This window comes from Rhinatrema bivittatum, chromosome 19, assembly GCF_901001135.1.
Source record: "Rhinatrema bivittatum chromosome 19, aRhiBiv1.1, whole genome shotgun sequence".
NCBI lineage: Eukaryota > Metazoa > Chordata > Amphibia > Gymnophiona > Rhinatrematidae > Rhinatrema > Rhinatrema bivittatum.
This window is the reverse complement of record NC_042633.1, coordinates 20,442,218-20,460,102: the sequence shown is the minus strand read 5'-3', so window position 1 is coordinate 20,460,102 and position 17,885 is coordinate 20,442,218. Positions and strand designations below refer to the sequence as shown.

Sequence of the window (17,885 nt, the reverse complement as noted above, 5' to 3'; positions counted from 1 at the left end):
AGCGGGGTATTCCTGTGGGAAGGCTCTGGGTCTGGCGCACTATAGCGGGGTATTCCTGTGGGAAGGCTCTGGGTCTGGCGCACTATAGTGGGGTATTCCTGTGGGAAGGCTCTGGGTCTGATGCACTATAGCGGGGTATTCCTGTGGGAAGGCTCTGGGTCTGATGCACTATAGCGGGGTATTCCTGTGGGAAGGCTCTGGGTCTGGCACACTATAGCGGGGTATTCCTGTGGGAAGGCTCTGGGTCTGGCACACTATAGTGAGGTATTCCTGTGGGAAGGCTCTGGGTCTGGCACACTATAGCGGGGTATTCCTGTGGGAAGGCTCTGGGTCTGGCACACTATAGCGGGGTATTCCTGTGGGAAGGCTCTGGGTCTGGCGCAGTATAGCGGGGTATTCCTGTGGGAAGGCTCTGGGTCTGGCGCACTATAGCGGGGTATTCCTGTGGGAAGGCTCTGGGTCTGGCGCATTATAGCGGGGTATTCCTGTGGGAAGGCTCTGGGTCTGGCGCACTATAGCGGGGTATTCCTGTGGGAAGGCTCTGGGTCTGGCGCACTATAGCGGGGTATTCCTGTGGGAAGGCTCTGGGTCTGGCGCACTATAGCGGGGTATTCCTGTGGGAAGGCTCTGGGTCTGGCGCACTATAGCGGGGTATTCCTGTGGGAAGGCTCTGGGTCTGGCGCACTATAGCGGGGTATTCCTGTGGGAAGGCTCTGGGTCTGGCGCACTATAGCGGGGTATTCCTGTGGGAAGGCTCTGGGTCTGGCGCACTATAGCGAGGTATTCCTGTGGGAAGGCTCTGGGTCTGGCGCACTATAGCGGGGTATTCCTGTGGGAAGGCTCTGGGTCTGGCGCACTATAGCGAGGTATTCCTGTGGGCAGGCTCTGGGTCTGGCGCACTATAGCGGGGTATTCCTGTGGGAAGGCTCTGGGTCTGGCGCACTATAGCGGGGTATTCCTGGGGGAAGGCTCTGGGTCTGGCGCACTATAGCGGGGTATTCCTGTGGGAAGGCTCTGGGTCTGGCGCACTATAGCGGGGTATTCCTGTGGGAAGGCTCTGGGTCTGGCGCACTATAGCGGGATATTCATGTTAAACTACTTCTTTATATCTCTTCTATCAGAGTCAGATAAGATAGGAAATATGAATATTCAAAAAATATTTAGCAACATGAGAAACACACCAAGTCCAAGGAGGGTGAAAAATCTTGATTTTTATTATTTTCTCCATTCCGATCAGGTGATAATTTTCTCGGCAAATTTTGAACACATCGAATACCTCCCCTGCCCCTCACCAGGAACACTCTTTTCCCCCAGCACCAACTCCATGCAGCATCTGGTACTCTCGGAAAAGGACACGCCCCACCACAGGGAGGCTGTGGTTATCATTAGCCGAAGCAAGGAGGAATTTACGATGTTAAAATTTTACAGGAAAAAGGGAAGATAATTACAGCACGTCATCAATATCCTGTTAACGATGGAGGCATTCAAATACAAGCCATATGATCCTTAGCTCTGGGGAGTGAGGGTAAAGCCTGGGAGGGGCACAGAGGATCCTCAGGGTGAGGGGAGAGTGAGGGGTAAAGCCTGGGAGGGGGGCACAGAGGATCCTCAGGGGTGGGGGAGTGAGGGGAAAAGCCTGGGAGGGGCACAGAGGATCCTCAGGGGGGGGGGGGAATTGAGGGGAAAAGCCTGGGAGGGGCACAGAGGATCCTCAGGGGGGGGGGGGAATTGAGGGGTAAAGCCTGGGAGGGGCACAGAGGATCCTCAGGGGTGGGGGAGTGAGGGGTAAAGCCCGGAAGGGGCACAGAGGATCCTCGGGGGTGGGGGAGTGAGGGGTAAAGCCTGGGAGGGGCACAGAGGATCCTCAGGGGTGGGGGAGTGAGGGATAAAGCTTGGGAGGGGCACAGAGGATCCTCAGGGGTGGGGGAGTGAGGGGTAAAGCCTGGGAGGGGGCACAGAGGATCCTTGGGGGTGGGGGAGTGAGGGGTAAAGCCCGGAAGGGGCACAGAGGATCCTTGGGGGTGGGGGAGTGAGGAGTAAAGCCTGGGAGGGGCACAGAGGATCCTCAGGGGGAGAGGGGAGTGAGGGGTAAAGCCTGGGAGGGGGGCACAGAGGATCCTCAGGGGTGGGGGAGGGGTAAAGCCTGGGAGGGGGGCACAGAGGATCCTCAGGGGTGGGGGAGTGAGGGATAAAGCTTGGGAGGGGCACAGAGGATCCTCAGGGGTGGGGGAGTGAGGGGTAAAGCCTGGGAGGGGCACAGAGGATCCTCAGGGGTGGGGGGAGTGAGGAGTAAAGCCTGGGAGGGGCACAGAGGATCCTCAGGGGTGGGGGGAGTGAAGGGTAAAGCCTGGGAGGGGCAGAGTGAGGGGTACGGTTATTGGATAGACTTCATGGGCTTGCTGACTTTACCTGCTGCTTTATTTTCGGTTTCTATCACATAGCACCAGTAGATCTCTCCTTGTCTGGCTGACATTCAGCCAGCTGCTATCGCCCTGCCTCCGCTATCTCAGGCCCCCTTACACTTCCCACGCCGGTTCAGCTGCTGGAAACGCCTGAGTTTGTGCGCCCAGGCGTCACGCCAGGGTAGCGCAAGGCTATTCCTATCCAGCACCAGCCGGGAGGGGTCCGGCGACTCCTCATCGTTGGCGATGACCAGGTAGGAGTGTCCCACTTGTAGACGCAGGCAGGCACAGGCCAGGTCCTGCTCGGGCACCCAGAGGGGCTGGTCGCCTCGCCGGATGGGCACCCTCCGCTGGCGATAGACTGTGGAAATGCTGGCCGTGAATTCCCACCACTCGCCTGACTTCTCCATGGCGAGGATCTGGGCCCGCAGCACTGTCAGGGTGGTTAGAGGGAGGTGGGAAAGAGAAGGAAAGGAAAGGTCATTCTACATGGAACAGGATTGCTCCTTTTCCCAGATCCCTTTAGGGAGGCTGATACAGGCCAATACAGGAAGAGCTTGTTTGGTTCACCTAGAGCGAGATGGCAAATACTACACAACACACAAGCTTTTCATTTCTCTCCCTCCCTCTGTCTATTTCTCCCCCTTTCTCTGGTTCTTACTCGCCCTCCCTCTCATCTCCCACTCACTACAAAGGAAAGCGGCTTAACCAGTTAATAATCCCTCAGCTCACAGACACCCCTACAAACATTGCCCATCCCCCTCTCACCCTCTTTACACGCTGGATGGATGCTTGAAAAAGGGCCATCACGTAGAGAGAGAGAGAGAGAAAGAGCGAGCCATTTTAATCCGCCTGGACGCGCACTGGCACGAGGGGGCGTCTCTAGCTGCTAGTACAGGGGGCCTATAGCTCAGGCCCTATGCTTCAACATCAAGATATGTTTGGGTTGGGGGAGGGGGGGAGGGGCAGAGAGAGGATTAGAGCCCCAAATCTTTTAAGTACTTGGCAACATTTCTGCAAGAGAGAACATGGAAAAGCTGAGGTGGGGGGGGATGTAACCCCCCCCCTCCCCCCCCCCCCACTAGAATGGCATTAACAGACTGGGTCCCATCATTGATCCTTTAAGCTGGTTCCCTCCCCAGCGATCCCTCTCATCTCACAGGGTGGCGGTGCTGAAAGAGTCACTTGAGGCCTTCATACAAAGTTACCAGATGGCTCCAGGTCATTAGTGAAAATGGGCAGCGCTGAGCCCAGTTTTACCCCCTCTCCCTCTCGCACCCATCCCAGTTCATCTCTAATTCTGGTTTCTCTATCAAGGGCCTAGAGATCCCAGAAGGGAATTGAACCTGACAAGGCCTGTCAAGCTCCCACTCCCGTATTTAGGAAAGTGAAGGCCGCAGGCACCCCCTGATCCTCAGGCTCTCACTTCTGAAACGTCCCATGGAGTTTGGAGCCACCCGGAATGAGGGAGGGAAAACAAATCTAGAAGAAGACATAAAGAGAGGAGAGACAGAGGGAAAGGATACAGAAGCATCAAATAAGAAAGAAAATGGAGAGAGGGAGGGCAAGGGAGACAGAAAGAGAAGAGGGAATGGATAGAAAGGGAGAGATAAGCAGGGAGCAGGGAGGGAGTGAGCTTGGGATGTTGCAAATAGAAGGACGGACGGGCAAGGTTTGCAGAAATAAGCAGCAGGGATAAAAGGCAAAATTTCTCCCTCCCCCCGCGTAAGTCCAGCAGCACTTTACTTACAGTGATAGAGTGCACCCCCCCCCCCCCCCAACGCTGAAGAGAAGAAGGGGAGCAGCTGTCTGCAGGTAGAGGGGAGAGAGAGGATGGAGAATTAAGGCATGCGTCTGCTTACCATAATCTTTGGTGCAGTATTTCCAGAGGTTCATGTGAGCCTTCCCGTGGCTCGGCTTGCAGTACGTCTGACATTCTGTGCCTGGGAGAGGGTACAAAATCTACAATTACTAGCCCTACATAAGAGGCAGTCCCTTCCCTGTAGAGCTTACACCATAGCCAAACCAATTAGAGAAAGACACCGCCCCCCCCCCCCCCCCCCCCCCGTGTGCACTGCTTCCTGCTCCCCCACCTCATCCCCATACCTGTGTTCCACACCAGGGGGGGGTCGGCTGTGGTGGTCACCTCTTCACGAATCCCTAGGAGAGAGAGAGACCCACAGACTAATTCTTTTCAGTTAATTTACAAAAAAAAACAAAACAGCTTGGAGTTAAACAGTGTCCCTGGGGTGCAAGGGAAGGAACATGAAAGCTGGGCAGGACGGACAGCCTGGGATTAAACTGGGTTACAGACAGGTCCCTGTCCAGAAGGGCTTATAGTCGGGAGGAGGCGAGGGTGAGGTGGGAAAAGACAGGCAGCGGACTGCTGCAATGGGGAGGGAGGGAGATACGATTTTGGGTGGTGGAGGGGAGAGGTTCAGGTAGCAAGCCTGGGATTTGAGATGGAGAGTGGGAAGTTGGGTGGAGAGGCAGAGGGCAGATACGAGGAGGAGGACAGAGGGAAAGGAAAGGTGATGGCAGGGGAGGTGGCGGGTGGAGAGGCAGACAGGACTTGGCACGGCTCCAGCTGACGCCTCGGGACTTACGGACACAGGGCATGTGGGCAGAGCGGCTCTGTTGGAAGCCCTGGGCACAGCGGTTGCAGGTCAGGCCGGTGACCCCGCTCTTGCATTGGCACTGCCCTGTGGTTTGGTTACACACGGCATTGACGGCTCCAATCGGGTGGCACTGGCAGGCTGGAGGGGGGGAAAGCAGAGAAAGCTGAGATCTCATTCACCTGGTATTTGCCTGTTCCCGCTCCCCTCCCCCCCAGCAGGGGATAGTCCTGTGGCGTGCCAGCATTGCCCATGCTGGGCCTCCCCCCACCAGGGCCTTACTCACGTCTGCAGGCCTTGCGGCTGGTGATGGGCTTGCCCGGGTCCCTCTTGTGGCCGGGCTTGCAGTAGTGGCAGTGGCGCCCGGCCGTGCTGTGCCTGCAGCTGGAGCAGATGCCTCCACTCCTGCGGCCCGACAGCACGTACAGCTCCATGCTGAAGCGGCAGCGGTGGGAGTGCAGATTGCATTCACAGGCTGGAGAGAAAAAGGCAGAGAGATGTCTCACTGTCTGACCTTCCAAACGTCACTTAACCTCCCCGAGCTTCAAACCTGGCCTGTAAGCTCTTGCCGTAGGGAGGAGCACTGGTCACATGACTTGCCACATACCGAGCCATGTACACTAAGGTCTCTCTCATCAATAACTGAATGAAGCGTAATTAGAGAAAGCTTTTGCCCTCCGCTGACTGTGGCTGTGTAGCACTATACTATACTTGCATTATACTGGCTTTTAAGCCAGGAAAAAAATCTCTCTTTAATGACCAACAGCCACAGATAGGAGTCCTGGATCACGAAGGCTCTTCCTTCTACCCCACCTAGCACTATTGCTTTTGGGATGACAGCCAGGGGCGGTGGAGAGGGAGGAGAAGAAGGGATCACCCCACAGTGTGAAAATCTCTGTTCTAGCCGGGGAAACTATATTACAAGGGATACAAACGCCTACACTTTGAAGCTGCACAGATGTCACGATTAACAGATGCAGTGGCTCCCCTCTTCTCTCACATCACTCCCTCGCCTCCCTCTCCTTCCAGTTCAGATTCAAGACGCTTTCCCGGCCAGACGATTTGTATGTCTGCGAGTGAGGTGAGGGAGGCTGCTAGCATGGAGTTTCTGTGCAGGGATCTGATGCAGTCTGGCCAGTTCTGTTTCTCAGTGGGAGGTGTATTGGGTGTCTAGGTCCTGGTGCTGCCTTTTTCTAGGTAGCTGCTGGGTGAGTGCAGGCAGTTAGTGCTGTTATGGTGGGGCAGGTTTGCTGTGCAGGTGCTGAGGGTGTATTTTGCAGGGTTTTGTGTTGGGTCACAGAGTGTCTGGTAGTGGAGGGAGTTTGTGTTGCTGTGTGAGTGCTGGCAGTTAGTGCTGTTATGGTGGGGCAGGTTTGCTGTGCAGGTGCTGAGGGTGTATTTTGCAGGGTTTTGTGTTGGGTCACAGAGTGTCTGGTAGTGGAGGGAGTTTGTGTTGCTGGGTGAGTGCAGGCAGTTAGTGCTGTTATGGTGGGGCAGGTTTGCTGTGCGGGTGCTGAGGGTGTATTTTGCAGGGTTTTTTGTTGGGTCACAGAGTGTCTGTAGTGGAGAGAGTTTGTGTTGCCGGGTGAGTGCTGGCAGTTAGTGCTGTTATGGTGGGGCAGGTTTGCTGTGCAGGTGCTGAGGGTGTATTTTGCAGGGTTTTGTGTTGGGTCACAGAGTGTCTGGTAGTGGAGGGAGTTTGTGTTGCTGGGTGAGTGCAGGCAGTTAGTGCTGTTATGGTGGGGCAGGTTTGCTGTGCGGGTGCTGAGGGTGTATTTTGCAGGGTTTTTTGTTGGGTCACAGAGTGTCTGTAGTGGAGAGAGTTTGTGTTGCCGGGTGAGTGCTGGCAGTTAGTGCTGTTATGGTGGGGCAGGTTTGCTGTGTAGGTGCTGAGGGTGTATTTTGCAGGGTTTTGTGTTGGGTCACAGAGTGTGTGTAGTGGAGAGAGTTTGTGTTGCTGGGTGAGTGCTGGCAGTTAGTGCTGTTATGGTGGGGCAGGTTTGCTGTGTAGGTGCTGAGGGTGTATTTTGCAGGGTTTGTGTTGGGTCACAGAGTGTCTGTAGTGGAGAGAGTTTGTGTTGCTGGGTGAGTGCTGGCAGTTAGTGCTGTTATGGTGGGGCAGGTTTGCTGTGCAGGTGCTGAGGGTGTATTTTGCAGGGTTTGTGTTGGGTCACAGAGTGTCTGGTAGTGGTGAGAGTTTGTGTTACTGGGTGAGTGCTGGCAGTTAGTGCTGTTATGGTGGGGCAGGTTTGCTGTGCAGGTGCTGAGGGTGTATTTTGCAGGGTTTTGTGTTGGGTCACAGAGTGTCTGTAGTGGAGAGAGTTTGTGTTGCTGGGTGAGTGCTGGCAGTTAGTGCTGTTATGGTGGGGCAGGTTTGCTCTGCGGGTGCTGAGGGTGTTTTTTTGCAGGGTTTTGTGTTGGGTCACAGAGTGTCTGTAGTGGAGAGAGTTTGTGTTGCTGGGTGAGTGCTGGCAGTTAGTGCTGTTATGGTGGGGCAGGTTTGCTGTGCAGGTGCTGAGGGTGTATTTTGCAGGGTTTTGTGTTGGGTCACAGAGTGTCTGGTAGTGGAGAGAGTTTGTGTTGCTGGGTGAGTGCTGGCAGTTAGTGCTGTTATGGTGGGGCAGGTTTGCTCTGCAGGTGCTGAGGGTGTATTTTGCAGGGTTTGTGTTGGGTCACAGAGTGTCTGGTAGTGGAGAGAGTTTGTGTTGCTGGGTGAGTGCTGGCAGTTAGTGCTGTTATGGTGAGGCAGGTTTGCTGTGCAGGTGCTGAGGGTGTATTTTGCAGGGTTTGTGTTGGGTCACAGAGTGTCTGTAGTGGAGAGAGTTTGTGTTGCTGTTATTGAGGTGACCCCAGAATGTGAATATTCTTCTTTGCATGGTGAATAGTTAGGGGAAGGTCCTGGTTCTGCTCCGTACCTGTTGTTGGGGGGAGTTTGGGTGCAGGCTCTGTATTGGGGAGCAACGTTAGCGCTGCCTCTCTTTGCTTCACCCTCTCTCTCTATACGTAATTTCTAACGAATCACACCTCAGAGCTTTGCTGAGACACTGATATGTGCGCCTCAAGTTCTTTTTTTAAGAAACAAGTTATAAGAAACCAGGGCAAGGGAAAAAAAGGTGTGGAGGACCAAGGAATAGAAAAACTCAGCGGCGCGAGAGCTGGACTTCTATATCTGAAATACGGCTAGGAGTGGCCAGCCGGCTCCATGTCGTCAGAGACAGGCTGATTCTGTCCTGGCTTCCCTCCCGTCCCACTGCGTGCTGGGATGGAGGTAGAACCAGGACCAGTCTGCCCCTCCCCCACTGGATGGAGCCGGCGTGCCCACGCCTGGCACCGACTCACCCACACACTCGTGCGCGTTGCTGGGCATGGCCCTCTGCCAAGGACGGTCGTGGTGGAAGGCCTTGCAGCGGTCGCACTCGGGCCCGGCCGTGTTGTGCCGGCACTCGCAGACCAGCCCCTCGGGGGCGCCGGCACAGCGGGAGGCGTGGCCGTTGCACTTGCACCTGCCCCCGACCTGCAGCTCTGACACCCCATAGAAGGCATTCTTCCTTCGCATCCCCAGTCCTCCGCTGGCCTGCAGCCGGCTGAACACCACCTGTACGTCGGTGGCCGTGACCCAGTCCTGAAGCACGTGGCTGTACTCAAAGCGGCGGGCGGACGGCCGCCCGGCTAAGGGCATGAAAGCCACCAGCCCGCCAGTGAGCGGCTTCAGTCCTGTCTGGTAGTCTGTGCAGGTGGCCTCGTGCTCCATGGCTTTGGTGATGGTGCCAGAAGTGGGATGGCCATAGACCCTTCGGCAATGCGCCGAGAAGTACTGCATGGGCGTCCAGCTCCTGCCGTAATCCATTGACTTGAACACTGCCATGGACTCGGGCCGGGGCGCGCAGAAACGCAAACTCAGATACACCAGCTCAAACCTCCGGCCCAGCGGCAAGGTCAAGGTGACATTCCTGGGGAACTTGACCCCGCCCTCGGATCTCCAGCAGGTCCGGGTGTCGGCGTCCGTGAGGTGGGCCGGAGGATAGGAGGTCCGGGGCTCACGCTGGTCGCAGACCTGGCACCGCCTGGACGTAATGTTGGCAGGGTCCTGGAAGGAGCAGAGCTTCTGAGGCACCGTCCCACAGGTGCTGGAGGCCAGGACCTCCTGGTCCAGGGCCAGATCCAAGAAATCTGGAATGCAGTAGCGGGGCCGCTGCTTTGCATCGTAGCAGGAGTCCTCTGGGGGCCCACGCTGGGCGAAGACCAGGTCGGCGTGGTCCCTCTGCCCTCGGGCCGCCAGGCCCAGCAAGGAAACGCAGAGAGGGATGAGGAGGCCCCCCAGAGCTCGCGGCATGTCAAGACATGGGAACCATCACCTGTGGAGAGACGAAAGAGAAAGTCAGGGCCTCCTGAGAGATGTAGGCCTCTTGAGGTGAACTGAAGAGCTGGTTTGAGCTGATGCTTAATTAGGTTAACGAGCGTGTTCGAGGCTATTCTTTAGACTGCTAAAGGTCCCCCTTCCCTGGGCGACACGAGACTATTCAAAGCCCCCCTAGGCTTGCCTCTTTGAATGTGGAGTAGCCAGATGAAGGCATCAGCTCTTTTCTTCTGCTGGCCCAAGTCTATCGTTTGCTTTCATTTACTGCTGGAGCCCTTCCTGTCCGAGGAAGGAAACCAGGGATTTTTTTTTTGGGAGGGGTGGGGGTGGGGTAGTGAAATTTAGGACTAGGGGTGTCTACATGGAGGGAGTTCATACCCTTTTTTCTATCCACATGCTCCATTTGCCCTCACCTCACCTCACAACCACCACCACCCTCCTCCCTGCACACACAGACATACTCCAACAGTTTGTCATAGAGAATGGGGTGGCTGCATGCCATTTCAGCCCCCCCCCCCCCCCCCACGCAATACCCTCTCCATGTCCCCCGAATGATACAGGGGAACTGAGCTTGTCTTTTTGCTTACCAGAGGACGCTGGGATAGGGAAGCAGGAGTACCCTGTGAGTTATAACTGCAGGAACTTCGTACCCTATGCCTGTGAGGAGAGAGAGGTAGAGATGCCCCCCTGCTCTTCCTCTGGGCATACGGGAAGAGTCTGTACACATACACTTTAAGTGACTATATATATATATATATATATGACAGTTTAATAGGCGTATGAGCTGGCCCTAAAGCCCCTGTTCACAGAGCAGGCACGGAGAGCATTAACGCCCAGGACAAGTGGAAGGAGACGTCTCAGTTAACCCCTTGGAGGCTGCATGGGAAACAAAACACATGCACAGACAGCTACACAGAAAAACACTACCAGATGCCCGCACTGATGCACACTCAAGACACCTGCAAAGCCACCAACAAAAGTGCACACTGACTGGCACTCGGGCGGGCATACCCTCCACGCACAGACCCTGGCACAAACTGATGTTGGGAGCACGGGCAGGAGCGTACTCCCAGATGACTAATGGCCGTATTTTGTGCACAATATCGCAGGTGAAGGGCTTTGCCTTGTGGACTACATCAGCGTAACCGTGCCACACTGTCAGAAGAGGAACATTTTCAGGCAGAGCTGTCACCTGCCATCATTCCCTGCCTGCCAACTGGGCGATGCCAGGGGGGGATTTGTTTTTTCTCATCGTACAGAATTTAAAAGAAAAAGATCCCCCTAGCATGTGTACGTGGGCTCGCCCCTTGCTTCCTTCAGACTTTTGTTTCTGGGGGATTTCCCTTTTCTTTGGGGAGGGGGGGTTTCGACCCTCAGACCTTGTTACAAAGCTGGGCATGGAGCAATGCGACAGCCCGGCTGGAGCAAACTTGTCCCAAACAGCATTGCAGTGATTTGTGGCAACACAAATCCACACAGCTCAAAAAAAAAGTTATGTTATGGGATTCATTTAGAGTCCTTTTTCTTTTTAAAAAAAAAAAAATATTAATATTCAACTCAGTACTGTTTTTAAACTTCTTATTCGCTCTATTCCCCGTCTCCGTTCCTTGTCCCTCCAGATTCAGTGTAGTGGGTGGCCGCAGCTCCTCAGACCGAAAGGTACAATTACAGAAACAACAACAAATAATAATAAAAGAATAACCTTATAGTCCTCCAGGTAATTAATGTCAGGGTGGATTAGGGCTGTGGTTGAAGGTGGAAACTCGATGCTCTAATGGGGAAACGGGCCATTACAAAGGAGTTTGACCTTGGGCTGCCCTGCTGCCCTTTTTCCCCACTCGCAGGATTTCCTTTGTAAACTTGTCTCCTGCAGAAGTCCTCCACTTGCCCAGAACAGACGGAAATTCCAATCTGCCTGAAATCCTTCAGAAACAGCAGGAGACTCCAAAAAGGCCTCACGAAATTTTACAGCAGAAAGCAAAATGTCCGTCTTTTTTTTACTGGACTACCTTAATGCAAACGAATAAACTAATTCTTATTCTCTTTTTTTTTTTTTCCCCCAAAAAAGTGGCACTTTGACATAGTGATTCTTCTTGAAGGAAGTGGAAAAAAAAGGGGTTGCTAAACCAAAACTGAAGGGAGACAACCTGGGCAAAAGATAAGCTAAAAGGGTAAAACCCAGGGCGATAATCCTCATAAACAATTTCATTGTTGCAAAAAAAAATTCTGCATGCAGGCCCAAAGACTGGAAACTGCACAACCCCTCCCCTGAAAATAGATCATCATCTTTAGATTCCAAGAAACACCAATCCTAAACATAGCATCAACAAACCAGATCTATTTTTGTCCTTTTTTTTTTTAAAGTTATATTCTGCTTTTCAGCACCACAAAGCAGATTACATTCGGGGGGGGGGGGGGCTGTAGGTATTTAAAGCATTTAAAATAGATCATTTAAAATAATTACTAATTCGCCGAGAAGCAAAATCGGCAATGAAACAAGATGGTGGACCCTGTGGGCAGGTCCCTAAATATTAAATAAAAGCCTGAGGGGAAAAAAATAATTGAATTGCAGTTAAAAAAAAAAAAAAAATTATATAAGAGATCCTCACTGAAAAATGCAGTCCATTTTAGAATGATATTTAGCCCTGGGTAGGTACAGGATGGATCCTTTCTGTAGCTAGCGGCTGATACGCATAACCTGGTCACGGGTCCCCGTTTCCATGCTCCACCATCAGAGTCGGCATCAAGGCCCATGAAAGTGATCGGACAGCCAAGCCCAGAAACGGGGTGCGGGATTCAACAGCGTCCGCGCAGCCTTCCCGTGGAGTTTTAGTACCTCCAGAAATTAAAAAAAAAAAATAATAATAATAATAATAATCCCATTAAATCTTAGGGGCTACTCCAATGACAGGTTTTCCTGAAGCATTAACTAATAAATCATACCAGAGAAGTCGACCAATGCCCTTTTATTTCTAATTTTTTTTTTCATCCACTCGGGCGTGTGGCTGCTGCTAGAAACACTTCCTCTCCTGTTACCACTAAAAAAAAAAAATTTTAAAAAAAATTAAAAACATATTTCAGGTTCTTTTCACACCAAAAAAATAATAAGCCCCAAGTTTCTTGGAAAAAGAAAAAAATATATAAGAGAGAAACAGTGTGTCAGCTGCAAGAAATCGGCGGTGAATTGAAGGGCCTGTGCTTAAAGCCATGACAAAGTTTTTCGACGCTGATATCCCCCCCCCCCTCATTCAGATGTAATTTTATTGATCCTGGGACACTCTGGACAGTGTTAAAAAATAATAAATAAATCTCCAAACCCCATGCTCGGGAAGACAGTGAAATGTTGACTCTGTCACACAGAGATGGAAACAGTCTCACATCTGTTATATTCCTGTAACGATACCAGGGAAGGATTGAAGATACACTGAATATCCAACGGGAACTTCCATTTCTCATTCTTATTTGGAAACTGACTCACTTTGGAAGAAATAATCGGCATTAAGGAGCTGAGCGACGTTTCACCGGCCTTGGCGTTAAACCACTGGAAGGCGTGCTCCATCCTGAGAAGGACATAAATCAGTGGAATACAGCAGGCCTGGCGTACGAATTCCAAGCGACTGCGGGAAAGAAATGTGCAACAGCCTTGGAAACGCTCAGGGGCATCGGGGGGAAGCAGGGGGGGTCGCTCGGGGTCCCGGTGGCTGCAATGGGCTGAGCCGACTTGGCTCAACAACGGATACGAGTGACAATCCTCCCCCCCCCCCCCCCGGAAAAGCAAAGGCGATGGCCACCGGCCGGCCGGTGGATTCTAGGAATCCTCGCGAACGCAGTCAAAAGCTACAGGAGCCCGAAAGACAGGGGGGGAGAAACGACGGAAACACCGTGCGCCTCGACAGGCGGGTGTTTAAAACCAGGGAATAATTCGGGGGGGGGGGGGGGGGGAACAGGGAAATGTGTCCAGCATCCAAACGCAATCCGCTGTGAAGTGCCTGAAAAAAAGCAGAATATAAGTCCAAAACAATAGAAAAATGAAGTGAAATAGTATTTGGACTGGGAAAAAAAGAAAGAGAGGGCCTGGCGAGAGTGAAGAACGGTTAATAAACTGACCTCAGGCCTGCAATCCTTTCTATATCTTTTTTTTTTTTGCCTTTTGGTGTGTTAACCTTGATTTATGTGCAGGGTTACGACGTAAAACAGAAGGTGGGAAGAAAGAGTAGAATATTTGTAATTTTCGCATATTAACAGTGGAAACCGGGTTCTTGTTTTAAGCCATGACAGGTTTGGCTTTCTTCTGTGGCCAGTTCAAATTCGCACCTCTTTTTTGGAGCTCCTAAAACGTTTGGAAATAATTTAGGGGAAACCAGCGAAAAGGCTTTAAAAAAATAAATAAATACATAAATCCCAGGGCCTGGTTTTAAAAAAAAGCAGGTGCACCCTTGAAACTGGGTTTTACATGTGTCAGGGCACTTTACTTGTCTAAGTGGGCTTTTGAAAATTGCTACAATACCCGCCATGGAATTGTCCATGGGATTCACCTGTACGTGCTCTTTACGCATGTAAACGGATTTTGAAAATTGCTACGATAGTATGTTGCATTATATGCCCGCAACGCCTTTGAAAAATGACCTCCCCTGCATTCATCTGCTGTTGAGAATTACCCCCCCTTAGTACCTGATTCACAGAAGGAGTCATTTTCCTAAATATGTAACTACTAATGCGGCAATTTTCAAAAGCCATTCCCTCCAGTCAATGCTTTTTTAAAAAAGCAGGCCCTAAGGGTTTTCCCCATAGTCACAAAAATGGGAGAAAAGCCCTGAAATTGCAAACTAAAGACGCACACACTATACCAGCAAATTCATTCACAGAGAAAGATGTGGACAGGGAGAGCCTTAAATCTGTCCTGCATTTAAAAAAAAAAGAAAAAAAAAGTATTTTGTGTTAATAAACAGATGAAAAAAATTGTAATAACTGGAGAGCCTGTGGTGATGACAAAGTTGATTTTTTTTGTGTGTGTGAAAATTATTCATTTTTCTGTCCTGTTTTTCCCCAAATACAAGAAGGAAATGAAAACAAGGAAATGTTCTCTTTTTTTTTTTTGGGGGGGGGGGGGGTGATAAAGATATTTAACAAATTTGCTTGCTATTTTGTTCTTCAAAGGCTCAGCATTGATTTGAAGCATTTTAAGGAAATTTTGGTTTGTGCTTTTTTTCGATTTTTTTTTTTTTTTTTAAAGCCAATCACGTTTCTTCTTTTCCGAGCGCCGCCTGCGCAATCTCTGGCTCCCGTTGCTGCGGGCTTCATGATCCCTTGTCCAAATAACCGGACCCGATGTTCTTAACTGGTTTCGGCGTGGATGGGGGAAAAACCGTGCGGCCCATCTGGCACCTTTAATCCTTTTGCTCTGTCGACACGGGCGGCTTCTCCGCTCGGCTTCCGTGTTTTTCACACACACGTTGATTTCTTTTCTTTTTTTTTTTTGGTTTCTCAGCCCCGAGAGCGTGCGGTTCCATTTAAGGCATCCAAACGTTTTCGCGGATTATAGCGGATCGGATCTAGTATTGATCATTTTTCCAAGCTCCAGGGGGGGGGGGGGGGGGGTGTTTCCCAGATGCTTTTAGCATCCGAGGGACGCGGTTTGCAATCCAAAAAAAAAAAAAAAAAAAGATTTCCATTCTGGAATTTTTTAAAACAATATTTTCCTTCATTTTTGTTTTGTTAGAAAATAGGAAAACAGAAGAGAAATCCAAGGTCTGTGACTCCTTGAGGTGGTCTCCACTCCTGGCAGAAGCAACCAGGGAGAGGAGTTACTGAAGCAGAGGCAATATTCACCCACCCTTGACAAGCCCTTGCTTCCTTTAAATTTGTGGCGGAAAACACAGGCCACATCCCAGCACATGAATCTTTTAAAGGTCGCTTTTTATTCTTTTTTTTTTTTTTTACTGTTTTGTTCCTAACATCTGGATGGCTGGAAGGGGGGAAGTAATACAGGACAGAAAGGAAAAGCCGCAAATCATGATGTCCCCATTTGAAAAAGCAAAAACACCATCAATCACCTCTCTATCAACGCAATGAAAGTTTTCTGTGACCTAAAACTTCTCCGTGTGTTGCCAGAGTAATTATGTTAAGTGGTAAAAGAAAAGGAAGTTTTCCCCCGGGATCAGACGCAGTTTGTCCTGCTCCTTCCTGGGTGGGAAGTCCTGGATTTTCTCCCCCTTTTCTCAGCGCAGGAGGAAATGCATTTCTGCTTCTCTTTCTCCGCGGCTGCACTGCAGGCAGAGTTGGGCTTCTGGGGGTTTCCAGCTCACTTTCTGTCCGCACCTTTCCATTTCTAATTTGTGGTCCCTTATTCTGTATTTGGTGAGGGTCCGTCCGTGCCTTGCGTGCGCGACCCCCAGCTGAGGGATGCTGCTAGCATGTAGGGATCTATAGCAGTCCGGCTTGTTCTGTTTTAAAACCTTGCACCCCCTCTCTTATTCACTTCCACCCCAGTAATCCAAAAAAAAAAATAAATAAATAAAAGCCCCTGAAGAATTCACTCAGGTGGTTTCTGGATCACTGGTTTGGCTTTACCCACCTGCAAAACTCAGCTGGTCTGTGACTTAGGAGGAATGTGTAGAACAGACGGACGAGCAGGAAGCGCTCTTATTCCACAAGATGTGCCGGCCTATTTGTACATTTTATTTTCTTGGGCTAGAATCAGGGGAGCTTGCAACGCCTCTCTGTATATAAATGTGTCTCAGCTCATCCTTCAATTGCACTTCCCAGCAGAAATATATTTATTATTTTTCCTTCCATGGTCTAGTTTTCTATTCAAGGAAAGCAGAAGAGAAAAAAAAAAAAAATTGGGAGCAGAATTATCCCATTGGCTTCACGCTTTTTCTCTCTGGAATTAATGCCCCCCCCTAGCCCTCTCCCCTCCCTGCCTTGCCATCTGTTCCCCGAGACAGTGCAGCCCTTCAGCAGTCAGGGGAAACAGAAACTCTTGTTTTTCTTGGTAATGCTGTAGGTGTCATCGTATGTTAAATTACAGAGGAATTTCTGTGAAAATAATACGGATTCATCGGGCAGACAGATTTTTTTTTTTTTTTTTTTTGCCTGGATTCTTTTTTTTTTTTTTTTTTTTAACTTGTTTCATGTTTTCTGCTTCGTACTACCCATGCATGCCTCCACCAGAGCAATATATATAAAAACCACACAAACGCACATTGTACATAGATATCTATATATATACACATACTGCAAAAAAAAAATAATCAGGCAATATGTAAGTTATGCAAAGTGCTCAAAAAACACAAAAAAACAATTACAGAGGAATAGAAGCGCACTCATGTAAGTAGGATCGTGTTAATGAAAAAACAAATCTTCATTAGCTCGTACTTTAAGACAATTCAAATAAATGAACACTTATACACTTAAGTTATTTAATGTGACAAAAAAAAAAAAAGGACACCTTGCATATATCCATATGTTAATCAGAAATGAATCCTAGTCCCTGCCCATACAAAGCTGAAAATGAATGCTCACGTATCGAGAGAACGTCAATTTTCTGCAGGTGATATCTGTCGCTTAGCATCATCCATCTTAAATGAATGTGCAAAACATCCCCGGCACTAGAAACCACGTTGTACAATTGTTTTGTGTTTGGAAAAAATAAGCCACGCACGAAGCCTTATCACTCTGGTATAAACCGACTCAAAGGGACGGTGACGTCCCCTCGAGGAGCAATTGGCTGGCAACGTGGAGGCCCAAAGCCCGCTAGGAACAGTTGAGCAGACGCGCGCCCCCGGTTTCGATTCTCGCCGGCAGTTCTGACAAGCGGGAGCAAGGAACGGTTCAGGGCAGCGATCCAATCTGATCGACATGTCAAGGCCAGCGTCCTGCCCGATAGCGAGGCGGGTCACGCGGTTTGCAAGATTTGCTCGATTCTCTGCTAATCCAAGTCGTATTTTCATGTTTCTCATAAACCATCATCCGGCCTTTGGCGTGAAACAGTCTTCAACGCCTTAGAGTTCAAGCGATTTTGTTTCTCACGGATGCCGACTATGCAAACAGCACATCTGGTCTTTTTTTTCCATAGCAGGCCTTTGGGCCTTCACCTTTAAAGCCAATTTGTACCTCTCGACGAGCAAATTGCTAGTTGGAGGTCATCTATATTTCTAGCGTCTCCTTTGTCAAACGTGAGGAAGCCTGTAAAAGATTTTTCTGGTGTTCTTTGTGTCAGGGGTACCCCCTCCCTGAGGAAGCCGGCAACAGCCAAAACAAGGGCCTTGTCGGGGCACCGACACCATCCTCGGGAGGAAGACCACCCGATTTCAGTTCCAAAGCTAGCTGCTAAAGAAGAAAATGTTTTTCTCTCAAGATACATTAGATATCTGGTCTCACGTATTTTCTGTGTACTGTTACCGCAAGCAGTTATGGACCTCAGGGGACGTCACCGTCCCTTTGAGTCGGTTTATACCAGAGTGATAAGGCTTCGTGCGTGGCTTATTTTTCCCAAACACGAAACAATTG

At 50.5% G+C, this 17,885-nt stretch overlaps 1 protein-coding gene across 2 annotated transcripts in view; it reads right to left on the bottom strand.

Annotated features, from left to right (window-relative positions):
* Nucleotides 1-2,257: 2,257 nt before the first annotated feature.
* The window catches only part of NTN5 (netrin 5), a 35,393-nt gene continuing 19,765 nt past the window's right edge, over nt 2,258-17,885 (bottom strand). For both annotated transcript variants that reach the window (XM_029585686.1, XM_029585685.1), the window contains 6 exons: nt 8,357-9,372; nt 5,304-5,492; nt 5,009-5,158; nt 4,509-4,562; nt 4,265-4,345; nt 2,258-2,835 (listed from right to left, as the gene is read on the bottom strand). In XM_029585686.1, the coding sequence (XP_029441546.1) occupies nt 2,507-2,835; nt 4,265-4,345; nt 4,509-4,562; nt 5,009-5,158; nt 5,304-5,492; nt 8,357-9,350 (1,797 nt within the window). In that variant the 5' untranslated portion in view covers nt 9,351-9,372 and the 3' untranslated portion in view covers nt 2,258-2,506. The remainder of the gene's footprint in view (nt 2,836-4,264; nt 4,346-4,508; nt 4,563-5,008; nt 5,159-5,303; nt 5,493-8,356; nt 9,373-17,885) is intronic.